This window comes from Ornithodoros turicata, chromosome 1 (genome assembly GCF_037126465.1).
Source record: "Ornithodoros turicata isolate Travis chromosome 1, ASM3712646v1, whole genome shotgun sequence".
Classification (NCBI taxonomy): Eukaryota; Metazoa; Arthropoda; class Arachnida; order Ixodida; family Argasidae; genus Ornithodoros; species Ornithodoros turicata.
In genome coordinates, this window is record NC_088201.1 from 186618012 (window position 1) to 186631855 (window position 13844).

General features: G+C 47.9%; 1 protein-coding gene across 1 annotated transcript in view; it reads left to right on the forward strand.

Annotated features, from left to right (window-relative positions):
* Window positions 1–13844, forward strand: part of LOC135378875 (uncharacterized) — a 73609-nt gene that overhangs the window by 38738 nt on the left and 21027 nt on the right. The window contains exons 6-7 of the mRNA XM_064612026.1: window positions 11512–11540; window positions 11963–12071. Coding sequence (XP_064468096.1) covers window positions 11512–11540; window positions 11963–12071 — 138 coding nt within the window. The remainder of the gene's footprint in view (window positions 1–11511; window positions 11541–11962; window positions 12072–13844) is intronic.

The window sequence follows — 13844 nt, forward strand, 5'->3', positions numbered from 1 at the left end:
ACACAAATTGTTTTGTTTTTCGCTGCGACGTTTTCTGCAGCGAACGAAACGACGTCGTTACGTATGACAGGCTCCGGCAGGTGACCAATGACACCCAACAGCACAGTTGGACGGCAACCTGCGTTGGATCAGTCCAACCGCAAGCATGTATAAGCTGCGCGTGAGCCCAGAAGAAAAAAACAAAGAAGAAAGGCAGTTTCTACGTCACGCGGCGCTCGTGTCTCTCGTTCGCGACGGCTTTCTCCGACTATCTTTTGTAAATTTGATTGCGCAGTGACAAAACACCGCAGAGCGAAAATATTTTGCATTGTGAGTCCTAGGGGACAACTTCACTGATTGCGAGTCATGTTAAATGTCACTTCCATGCTCCTTTAACGCATTGAAAAGCCGCTCGATTCAAACAGCACCCATGCTTGGTTCAAACGGGTTGGTTCAACTTGGTTCAATAAAGTGCACTGATTAGGGACAAAAACGTAACTGTCAAAAACACGTCACAAGTCAACAGGAATTTCAAGAAACGACACTGTTTTGTGAGGTACGTGGATTTAGAAACAGGAGAACGGTATATACTGTAGGGTCAAATACTCCCACAGTGTTTTACGTTCTCAAGAACGCACGTCATGTTCACTGACCGCGGATAAGCGCGGCCCATCCGTGAAATGGTCCTGAACGCAAACAAAAATTCACTACAGCGGCACAACAGGACGCAAAATGTGGCCACGCGGTAACGATGAAGCTTTGTACGGCGACCGCGTGGGTAAGCTAAGATAAAATCAGTAAAAGTGTGTGCTTGACAACACTAAAAGGACTGCAAAGCCTTTCCTTCGCAAAGCTGAGACGGTGGTGTTCCCTTACAAATACCCTTGCAACGAAAGGATTGGAAAAAAGTTCTTGCATTGCTGTATCGGGTATGACACCCGAACGCACCGCAACTAATTTTGGCATAAAACACTGACAAGGAGACTTAGAAACAAGCGCAGTCGTACAGATTGCCAATGGCACTCGTTTCTCCAGCTGAAACGGCAGCTACGAAAGAGGCGCCGCACCATGTGACTGCGAAAGCCCAACGAAAAAGGGAAGACCCCCTAGACCGAGTGAGGGAGGAGGAAAGCGGTGATCCTCAGAGGCTGGCGCTACTTTTACGAAGTATACGAGCTTTACCCCAGATTTGGGGCGTGTTCAGAGTCCGCAAGTTTTGCTTGGCGCAGCAGCCTGCGAGATCAGCTTGCTGAGAAATGCTGAATGTACAACACATCTATTACGTATCTTTGGCGTCCGAATGACAAGCTTTCAGAGAAGCACGTAGTGTCTACACATTTGTCAGTGATTTTACAGTACATTTAAGCGCATACCCGTTATTGCATGAACAGTGTGCGGAGCCCATTCTACGAAATGCTCACTAAATAATTTTATATGGGGATGAGGCCATAGCTTAACGCAGTAATCGGCTCTCCTCAAGTCGGGACATCTCAGTCGCAACGCAAGAGCGTGATGAGCGAAGCATTAGCCAGTTTCTGTATCGACGAGGAAGGGATCACTTATATGAGAAGGCGGTGTAGGGACTTGTTTTGATTGGTTGTGGTTTTGGGCCATGCTCGAGAAAATAATAGCATCATGCTATAAGCATACTGCTGGACAAGGCAGATGCAACCACTACACAGCTATTTTTGTGAAAAACCAAGGGTACCTCGCGCAAGAATCTACTTGCATCTTGATGATCGAACTTTGCTGAAAATCACGTTCTCTGATTGCATTTGCGCAGTAAAATGGAAGTCACAATGTTTTTTTTTGGGTGGGGGAGGGACAGGGGTAGGAATGGTAGTTTAGCAGTGCATAGATCCATATGGATAATGCTACATGAGCTGGCTACACACGCGGGGAGTCCCTTGTGGGTATCTCATCTCTCCACTGTCCCTCCTCCTGGATGCCTTCGACTCGTCACACAGATGCCTTAGTCACAAGCGTGCAAGACCGTATCAGCCTCAGAGAAGAATGTTAACTGGAAGGAAGCGGTAGTTGTTCACATCTTGAAGTAACCCCCCCCCCCCCAAATGCTCTAGCATCCTATCGCCCTGTGAGCCGGACAAGCAGTATAGAAAAAGTGGTGAACAGAACGGTTTTGTATCGTTTCGACCGGTGGCTCGAAAAACAGAGTTGTTTCCTCTGGAATTGGCTGGATGCCGTCGCCGCCGAAATTCTAGAGATCCCGCTCCTGACGTAGTTTCTGCTGTCCAGTATGCTCGTGCTCATCGTCGGATCGTGGTATCAGTTTTCTTGGATATCAATCGTGCTTATATCTCACATTTGCGTGCTTCACACCTTGTCCATTTTTTTTTTTGTGTGCGTGCATCCGGTCGCGTGTTCAACTGGCTCCAGCACATGACTACTGATCGAACTGTATGTACATCCGCGGACCAAAGCCCTACGCATAGTCTCCGTTAAGGAGTTCCGCAAGGAAGTAACCTGACTCCCACCCTCTTTAATCTGGCGGTGATGGGATTAAAATCCACAATTCTTCGAAAAGTGGCGTGCTCTGTGGATGCAGCTGACTTTGGCCTTCGGACAGTAGGAAAATCACGATATATCATTCGGTGTCGCTTGGATCTGGCATTAACCCCCAGCATCCCCAGGCATCCCCAGTTAGCTCACGCGACTTGGGGTGGACTTTCCGGCCGAGAAGGGCGTCGAGGTTGGCGACGAAAACACTTGTTCCTGTACGTTTCCATCGCTTCCTTGGGGTGGTTATTGACCCGGATCTACGCCGGATTAGGTAACCTGAGGCCAAGGCGCAGCCATTGACCTCCGCTATTCAAGATTTCCCGTATTCCCAAGATTCCCCTCTTATTGATGAGTTTTCTCACTCGGGGTGTGGCTGTGATCAGCGCTGCCTTTTTGCAGCTCACAGAGCCTTGGTGCGGACAACTGCGCTTTGCAGCCTACAGGTCCTGCACAGGACTTCAACCACATCATTAAATACCCTTCGGAGCCTGCTTGTTCGAAGATTTGGTGCCTGGTGACTGCCTTGGACTTGCAAGAATATCTGAAACACCGCAGTTTTTGGCGGCACCTGGAGAACTCTCGGTTGAGGTTCTGTGTGAACATACAACAGCTGGGTACTTTATCCGTTTCGGAGCGCTCAAACGGCGTCACCCGTTCCTAGCGGACATTCGATACGGCTCTGAAAGTGGCGCGTCCAGAAATGGCGCCTTTGTAATACCATCCGGAGGCGTAGTGCAATCTCAGTAACAGCTGGAGAACTATACGCCATTGTATCCTTTCAGCAGCATATACTTGATTTTAGCCCACGAGAATGAACATTTGCACTGTAAACGGCAAAGGGGCTCATTATTTCATACCCTGCATCACCACGAGCAATGGGGTAGAGTATCGCCCCCGTCCCTCCGTCCGTCCGTCCATCCATCCGTCCATCCATCCGATTTGCCACATACGTTTTTCCATTTGGACGGCGACCCCTTTATCCACTGCAACGATATGAGTGAATTTGTCCAACATACATTATCACACTTCGATTCCAAGGGACGCCATACCGATATAACATGGATGCGCTGCGCTTTCGAAACACCTTAATGCACGCAGAACCTCAATGAATGACAAGGATCCTGGAGCTCTCGAAGACGCGTCAAAGACAATACGGGTCTTAGTTGTTTCCCTTTCTCGACGTATGACTGAGTGGTGCAGCATGTAGTATTCCGAGCCGAGACGTGGTGCTGCCGTATTAACGAGTACAGCGTGACCGTTGACGAGAAATTGACGAATTACCTGGTCGTATTCGTTCATCACACCTTGATCCTTTGCAAGAGCAGGCCTGGCGCTGCGCAAACGTTGCTCAGCCACAAGCTTATTAGTTCCCATCTGAGAAACGAGATCTTCACACCATGACAGCAGTACCTTGTAGCGGCCATTCTCAAACGCCGTCGGAACTGAGACACTTCATCCCCTGGGATACCTTTCTCTTCGGGCGCCGTTATTCTCCAGTTTGTTCAAGTTCCAAAAAACGAGAGTTGCGCTTCGAAAATTTCGTCATGCTGATTGCTCGACACATGTACGTGTAAGACGCTGGTGTCGTGACCATATTGCGTGCCAGTCGGCCCTTGCAGGTCCATCCAAATGCGGTCTCCAGGCACATGAGATTACCCTGTACACATACCTGTCTCCCGGTCATAATGGACCCATAAAAGTCGGCTCCTAGCAGTATAGAAATATCAGACGAGTGTCTCGAAGACATTGGCTCATGCGCCATCGTGATGTCATTCTTCCTTAGCTGAGAACGAACCTTGTAGCCTACGTTGGGAAGGTTGCCGATACATATCTCTGGCATTTCTAATGCTTCAATATAGATCTCCTCGGCGCTGTACTGCGATCGTAGTCGGATTTTCACTCTACCCAGCAGTGATTCGATACCCTCATTTCCTACTGTTTTAATCTTGAAATGTTCTTTTCCATCTGTCGGCAACTGTAACTTCCTGACCAAAGCTCGCTTAATAAAACTTCTGCGGCTGCTACTGTCTATGGGAATACGCACACATTCCTCATCCCCTCCTGCCGTACATATAATGACACATGTAGTCTGCAGCAGAACAACATCTTATCGAGGGCCCCGTTGCCATATGCCGTTGGTGAATATCATACCAGCAGATCTTGCTTTTACGTTGTTGCTTTCCCATGACAGAGCACAGTTAAGTGGCGTCTATTGCATTTCCAACAAATTATACTTCGATACGACCAACAAACCTTAGCCATAGGCACTGGTATGGTACAGCTTCCCATGCCGAAAACATCGATGACTTTTACGTAAGCGTTCTTCAAGTTCGTTAAGCTCGCCAAATCGTATTCCTTCCCGCAGAAGAAACATGACTGCCTTTTCTTCCTGACCGCAACCCTACGCGTCGATGCTGACGGAAAATGTTCTCGTGAAGTTTGCGCTGGGCTTCTGTAGCTTGACGGGAATGTCCTCCTGACTTCTTGCGTCTCACTCACTGTGGGCAATTGCTCACGACATTCAGTTTCCTTCTTAATAAACCACAGCAACTTCTGTAGCAAGGCTTCGTGTCTATCTTCTGTCGATGCAGCAGTGGGAGCCTGTTCATCATCGTGAACTTTACTTTGGAAGCTAAGAATCATGTCCTCAGGAACTGCCTGTTGTGGAACCGGAAGCAAGACAGCAGAATGACTTCGATGATGTACCCAATGCTTCTAGGCTTCTCACAGTAGTATTTGGCGCATTATGGCCTTAGTAGCTAATGCGCCAGAAAAACCCAAATCAACTCAAATCCAATCTAGGCTTCTCATATGCGCTTGCACCGTGGCATGCAAGCGTTTTAATTATAGTACGTTTCGTGATGATTCAACAGTAGTATCAAATGACACTGGGCCAGGACACTGGGGTTGCCGAACCTTTGTTTCAGCATCGTCACAGCTGTATCGTACATACCTCCTGTAAGCTGCAGTCCCTTTATCGAAGCTGCAGCCTCTCCTTACAGCACCGCTGACAAGTACGACATTTTCCCATTATTCGACATCAACGCGTTGACATGAACCAGTGACTCAAATCTTATTCAAAACTCTTGCCAGTTTTCTTGGCTTCCAGCATACTTGAGAAGCTCCAACTTAGTTAACCGAGGTCTGCGTCGTCCATCCCACGTATTTGTTGTCTGACCAGCTGGTCCATCTGTGCTCCCCAGGCCCTACAGGCGCTACACCATCGGCCGCTTGCGTGACGATGTACCTTTTCAGCAAACAGATGACTGTCGTTACCCTATCCTGGTAATAAATAGTTCCCTCCAACTCGGATTCAAACTCTTCAAGAGAAAACATGGTTTCCAGCCTTGTCGTCTCTCTCTTCCAGGCTTCCTGAAAATCTGTTGATCCGTTCGAGTAACACCTCGCAGCGCGTGGTATGACTATTGTGACGTCGGTGTTCTGTGTGAGTTGCTCCACTTCATTCATCACCGTCGTTAACCTTTGTCGAAAAGACTTCCTCTTTTGCAAAAGTAACAACGTCGTAGTCGTCTCTGGGGAAGTCTTCGTCATCTTGCTGTCCAGAAAGTCCTCTAATCACAAGTCCCAAGCATGGACTTCCGCGTTTCGGCACCCAGTTGATATGTAGAGGAAGAGCAGACGAGCGGAAATGTGGGCAAAGATTTACTGATCTCGATGCAAGCAAGAACAACAATGCACGATCAAGCTCGAGTAACACCAGCACAGTCCCCGCCTTCACGCCGATCTTAAAGGGACCATGAAACGATATTTGACAAGCCCACGATCATTTTTAATTAGTTCCCCTGTACTAAAGCATCCACTCTGTGAAATATGAAGTGGAAAATCGTACAAATAGCGAAAATATTCGATATTTACCACAGGCGTGAACAGCAGCTGCTACGGCCCGCCTCCGAGGCGAACTGGCCGTGACATCATACACAGAACATGTTGCCGATTCGCGGACGGGCTTTTGCGAGCAAAGTGCGAAATTTTCAAACAAGCTTGTATACTTCGTCACGAAATATGTTTTAATTTGACTTGGAGACAAGATTGTAACTAACCGTTTACACAAAATCCTACAAGAAATGTAATATAGCCGTTGACTGTCAGCATGGTTACCGGAGCAGGTTTTCCCCTTTTAACTTCATCTTCGTCAGAACATACCTTCGTCGGTGACATTTTATGAGCTATTGCGTACCGAACGATACATAGACGCTGTGTGTGTCGCATAACCTCTTCCTCCATTGCTGATAATTTGCCTTTCGCCATATTTCAAGTGATTTCGACGGGAGATATACAACGTCGTTGTTGTCCAAACGGAAACCATGCACCCACGTGGTTCGGCGGGGTGTGTCCTCCTCGTCGTTCACAGTTGGCTGAGAGGATTAGATGGCGATGACGTAAGCCCACTTCGAAGGCATATATCCAGCGGTCACGCCCTGCTATTTTTGTCTGATAACTGCGCCCCCGTTGTACTGAATACGGCCAAAAGTCGATGTGTGTACGATAGTGATGGATCATGAGAACGGTTTCCTGCAGAGTACTCAGATTTCTCGAAAATCATTTCATGGTCCCTTTAACCTTCCTCAACAGACACTTCTTGCTTGCTAAAATTGCAGCTAGGGGCAACGGACATGAAGAAGAAACAACATACAATGGCACAATGTTGCCTGTGGCTGCAAGTACATGTACGAGCAAGTGTTACATGTGTGTACATGTTACATACATCATGTGCAAGTCTTACATAACAGTGTACATGTTAACAAGTACATGTACGAGCCGCCTCAACTCGTAAAGCTAGGATAGCTATTGAAGCATGATGGGCGCTTTCAGCACCTCTCATTTAAAACCATGATTATTTGCTGGGGCAAAAAAATTCAATAGGACTGCACGGATTTGCTATGCTAATCAATCTCATTGGTTTACGGCAATTTTAATAATGTACTCCACAAGCAAATGCTTAGCGTTGAAGTAGGGTTTGTATAATGCTGACATGTCTTTTGGTGAAGACGATTCAGACCATGGTGAAGACATGTCAGTTGCTCTTCATAACGAACCATGAGACTGGGGAAATAACACACTATACAGGAGTATTTATTACAGGCATTTATTTCCCCAGTCTCAGGGTTGGTTATGAAGATCAATTATCACCAGCTTGCCTGCTTTCATGCCGCTCTTTACATGGCAGTTGCGTTTTTCGGGTCCATTTTGTGTAGGAGTGATGCGCTAGATGTCGACTTCATGAAGACATTGCTTCATAAATGTGCAATGCGACGACATCCTGTACACATGCCCCACATTCAGTGGAAACTGTTGTCGAATGCTGTAACATTTCCCTGACATAGTTGTGGTAGCCCTGCATTCAGTTACCTACAGTCCTGTCCTTCGTGTCTTCGCAGGTGTTAATAAGAATACTGCAACGTCGAATTATCATGATTACGTCACAGTTATCGATACGGCATTTCAATCGCCTTGAGCACGATGCAGTGTTGTGCTTTCACTCTCTCAAAGGTAGTTTCAACCACGTGTCTTGAATCTGACGGTAAAGCATTGCACCTCTGTCAGAGAATGGCTCAATCATGTACTGCTGCAAAAGAAACGCTTAGTCATATGGGATGACTAGATTCACGCATAGATGTTGCACATCGCGTTAATCGTTATACAATCTATCGATCTCATCAATCCTCTTAGAGCAGAATAGCGTTGTGCATTCGTAATGACCTCGTTGCCGCACTCATAGGGTCAATTTGTCATCGCTGTTATGATTATGTCTCCTGCAAGATACGCCTTGGGCACATGCTGTTAACAGTCGTCAGTATCCATCTACGTCCCGCGGTACAGGTTCCGTTGACTGACCTCCAACGCTTATTCAGTTCACTGAATCCCCAGCTCTTGTACTGGAATGCTCATCATATGACCTGGGGAAGCCGTAGAACGGACGGACGGTGGACGAGATTGTTGGAAGCAATGGAGATTGCTAACATGTGCCTCCTTAACAACCGACATCCAACTTATTAGCCATCACCAACGTCACTCGATGTCCTGCATCTTTCCTGGTGCTCAGCAGACATAATTCGCCACATGTCGTGCGCTACCGATGTCGACACCCGAGGTAGGGACCACTTTCCCATCTATATTTCGCACGACAGACTGCCTCCGTCAGCCACTACTGGACTGATCCCTTTCACGAAGTGGGGACTCTTGCGTGCTGGCCTCCGAACATCTGTGCACACCGGCATGTCCCCAGAAGCCCTCTCGCAAGGCATTCGCTCCGCCATGCAGGACGCGGTGTTTCTGCCTGAACGGGTCACAGGTCACGTCGGTCATACTCTACTAATTAACCACCTCGGAGCATTACGTCGACCAGCAGAGAGAACGGCTCGCCGAACTGGGCGATTTCCTGACATTGTGGCGTACCGCAGAATGAAAGCTAAGGTAACGCGTGAACTTAAGAACGAAGACCGGAAGCGTTGGCGTAAGTTTTGTCAATACCTTTCACCATTTGACCCCGCCACAAAGATCTGGAGGACTATTCGAGCTCTGAAGGATACGCCCCCCACAAAAGAATCCTCTCGCGGCATTGGCTATCGTTAAGGGTGTAGACGAAATCACGCTAGCGACAGATTTCTCCGTCCTCCTGACGACACTGGCAGCTGCCTCAGCGTCTGCAATACACAACAGTTTTGTCCAGAGCTCGAAGACAGAAATCTACCAAGACTAGCCCCGTCCACCGGAGGTTATGGACCGCGACTTTACTCTAATCGAGCTGAAAACTGCGGTGAAACTTGTGAATGTGCGATCGTCCCAAGGGCCAGATAAAATCACCTATGCCTCACTACGAAACCTTGACGAGCAGTCACTCCAAGCTCTCCTTCATGTTTATAATACGTCTTGGCGACATGAGTCCGTACCATCTAGCTGGAAGGAGGCATTAGTTGTTCCCATCCTGGAACCAGGCAAGCCCTCAAATGCCCTATCCTTCTTTCGCCCCGTGAGCCTGACAAGGTGTATGGGAAAAGCTGATGGAGAGAATAGTTTTGCATCGCCTCGACTGATGGCTCGAAAAATAAGGTGTGTCCCCAAGAAATGGCTGGATTTCGTCGCCACCGAAGCTGTATGGATCCAGTTCTCGACGTAGTCTCTACTGTCCAACATACTCGTGGTCATCGGCGGATCGTTGTATCGGTTTCCTGGACATTAAGCGCGCCTATGAAACCGTCTCGCACATCTGTGTGCTCCACGGGTTGCAGTCTTTTGGAGTATCTGGTCGACTCTTCAGCTGGCTCCGCGATTTTCTGACGGACCGAACCGTCGCTGTCCGCACATCTCACGGCCCAAGCCCCAAGCACTCTGTTCATCAAGCCGTACCCCAAGGAAGCGTTCTCAGTCCTACACTTTTTAATGTGGTAATGGCAGGACTAAAATCGATAGTTCCTCGCAAGGTAGCATTCTCCGTGTATGCCGATGACGTTGCCCTTTGGACAGTAGGCAAGTAACGACCTGCCATTCAGCGCTGTTTGCAACAAGCCTTAAACAACGTTCACCTCTACCTTACGGGACTTGGAATGGACCTTTCGCCCGAAAAGAGCGTCGAGCTCCCTTTCACTTACAAGGCTCTAAGTAATTTCCCTCTTTGGGTGGGTGCAAGGAGGCTCGAGCCTGTGCTTTCCCATCGCTTCCTTGGTGTGGTCCTGGACTCGAACCTGCGCTGGGCTCGCCAGATTGAGCACATTGAAACCAAAGTGCAGCGATGGCTTCTGCAATTCAACACCTTTCTGGCTTAGGCTGAGGCTGTGATCAACGCTCCGGCCTAGCTGTTCACACGGCTTTGGTGAGGGCGACTGTGCTCTACAGCCTTCCAGTCTAGCACAGGGTTTCTACAACATCGTTAAATACCCTTCGGACCCTGTTCGCACGAAGCCTTCGTCGCTGCCTTGGAGTGCCAAGAATAGCTGAAACACGGTCACAGCTGATGCTGGTGAACTCCCGGTGGAGGTCCTCTGTGAGCGGGAAACGGCTCAACACTTCCTACGTTGCGTGCGCACGTTCCCTGTCACCCACTCCTCAGGAAAATTCGATACTGTCCTGAAAGTGATTTCCATCGCGTAGAGCTGAGGACACGCCAGGCTCTCAATGGCTTCATACCGAAGACCGTCAACCGCCGAATGCCCCCTGGTCTCTGCCTGTGCCAACCACCTTCGCACGTCTTCCTGACCTACAGGACCGCAGAGATCAGGTTCCCTTCAAGTCCTTCAAGCCAATTTTTATGCTCTCGTAGACGCGAAGTGTTCTGCCTCTACCGCCGCATACACCGATGGCGCATCTCGAAATGGCAACTCCGCGTCGGCATTCGTGATCCCCGCTGAAGGCGTAATTGAAGGACGTCGCCTTTGGCGTCGTACCTCATCCACAAGTGCGGAACTCTACGCCATATTTTTCTTTCTTCAGCACATCGTTCACTTTACCCCACGGAATTGGGTGGTCTTTACTGACTCAACGTCTGCGCTGCAAGCAAATGACACTTCTGGCATGCGAGGCTCCTCCGCAACATTGGTTATGGACATGTTAACGGCTTAGAAACTTCTCTCAAACATTTTGTAAAGAAACTTGCAGACCGTCATGGCAAGTGTTCCGACATGTAGCGACAATGCCAAAATTGTCGTCAGCGTCAGCAAAAGCAGCTTACAGCTGCCGCTAGAAATCCCAAGACCTTGCGCTGCCGTCTATAATTTTTGTGGTTACATGTACGAAGCTGCACGGCATTTCCTAAGCGGCTTTTGAAGTTTAGCGTGTCTACCACGTTCCTTATGCAGCATCGCCACTTTCCCTTCAGATACTTTTCCGTCTCGGTTTCCGACAGGCATATTGCAAGTGTATCGCTGTCGTGTGGTCGATAAATTTCTTTACTGGTTTGAACTGTGTCTTCTAGTCGTCCAAGCTCACTCTTTTCGCACCGTTGAGCTCATCCAGTGTATTATTATAGAAATCATTCGCACCATGCTTTCTTTGCAGGCACCCCTTAGGAGAATATCAGTGGACCGGTAAGTAAGGAACAAACGAAGACGAAAGGGACTCTCAGTTCCAACTTCATTCGATGGAAGCTTTTTATTTTTCTTCTTGTTGTCTTTGTTCTTTTTCGTACGTCCGTGGTACTCTTGCATAACAAACATTGATGTGCAGCATAGCATTGGTGACTGGTGCGTATTCAATGGATATCAACGAGAATTGTGAAGGGGAAGTGGGATTCAGTCTGAAAGTCTTCGGGTTAACTAAAGTTAAACTAGTAACTAAAGTAACTAAAATTAAAACTAAAGTTATTATGGCCGTGAATTACCTACCCATCACGGTCACCCCATGTATGCATATACGCTTGTGTAGGTATGAGTGCTGGGACGGAAATTGTATTACTGGCTGTTCTTTGTACGAACATCGTATTAACTGTTTTTATCGTCTATATCTGCAGAGTACCGTCAGAAAACCTCTAGGATGTGCAGTCGGCAGAAATTCATTGTTCTCACTGACCATCCCTTTAGTTACTCCGTACACAACCTCACAAGTATGCTAGTGCGCCTGTGAGTATTGAAACAAATTATACGCACCTTATAGGATGTTAAGAGATAGTCCCACTTTTGCGCGGGCTACGATGTTTGTACGAGTACTTGACGGACAGACTTCCGCTGCCACAAAGTTAAGAGTTTACACCGAATAAGCCTAAAAAACAAATCGTGGTTTCCAACCACTGAGTAACACAAGAAATACCACCACGACATTTGTCTCGCATTCGGAAATTCGGCGCGTCGGTCAGCCGTATCACGTGACGCTTCTACGACACCTGCCAGATGGGTTCTGGCGTGGGTGCAATTCTCTGTGGTTTCTGCACGTTGTTTCGATAGTTGTTTAGTCTCAGAAATCGTACTCTGATGGTCTTGTACTGTTCAGTGCCCTACTGGAGAGGACGTGAACATCCACTTGTTCGCGGTTAACGCGACACTGACGGAATAAAAAAAAAAGCTTGTCACACTCGAAAAGAAAAACAAAATTCCTGTCACAGTCGTGTCTGCAGCAAACACTTTGCAGACGCGGATGTGACAAGAATTTTTGTTTTTACGCCACATCGCTCCAGGCAATGAAACTCCCCAGTCACCATCTCGTAAGAAAGTTTTTGTTTTTCCTTGATCGCTAAGTTTAGATTATATTAGCAATAGTAGTAGCTGATGAAAGCCGACAGTGAATCCCGCACACCGATGGCACCAGGCACCATAGTCAAGCCTAAAAATTCGCCCCCAGGCATGTTCGTGTACATCCACTATAGAAACGCCCGCACTACAAACGTTCCGGTACGTGACCAAAGGCCGGCTTAGTAGTCATGTGACTGCTGGTTATGGGGAAAGGTAACCCGCACACACACTTGACCAAGGACGGCAGATTCATCAAAAATTGTGGTCCACACTTTGACAGCGTTATGGCCGACATGGGATTCCTCATCGATGGACTCTGCATTCAGCAACCGTATCTGTAGAAAAAGTAGCCGTTTACACCACATGTGTCACAGAAGAACCAGTCAATAGCCAGTGCTTCAGTTTCAGTTGAGTGGGCTATCCATCGAATGAAGCGTTTTGAATTTTTGGAGCCGATATCTCGCTTTGGTCTCTTGACGTATACTGTTGCGATCCTGGTCAAGATCTGCTGTAGTAGCGCAGTAGCCAAGGCGATGAATAGGCAAAGACACGTCAGTCAAGAGCGAGAATAAATGAAAATATTTAATGGGTGAGGATGAACAATTTCTGGGTACGCGCATGGGCGTCGGGTGGGAGGGGCAGAGGGGCCAGCCGCCCCCTTACCAAAAACTAGGGGGGCAGCGACGCCCTCCCACTTTTCGAAAGTGCCAAAGATCCCGCGTGCCTCATACGGTACTCGGCGGCAACCCGGAAATGAGTCGAGACCTTAGATAATTCACAGCTGTGGTTATCGCGTTATATCTTTGCTATATGGTGCCTCTGCTGCGGTGGTTTTCGATGAAATAGCTGATATTGGTTGATCAGAATTTTCGCAGTTTTCATCTCAATATCAGACTGATATTGAGTGTACTTGAAACTTATATATGGAGATGGGACTGCAAAAGTCGTCAGAGCCAGATCTTTAAAGCACGTGTGTGATTTGGATCGTGCATCCCTGGGGGACCAGGTACGCCGAACAAAATAAGACTAATCGACGTCCACATAGGAGCATGTTGCCTTCTTCAAAAAAACATGTGCACTTTTTGTGGAAACAGTAATTCCACAATCCCTTCTGGTAAATGTTTATGCCATTCCATTCCTCCGATCAATTCCACGTGTCTTTCGGCG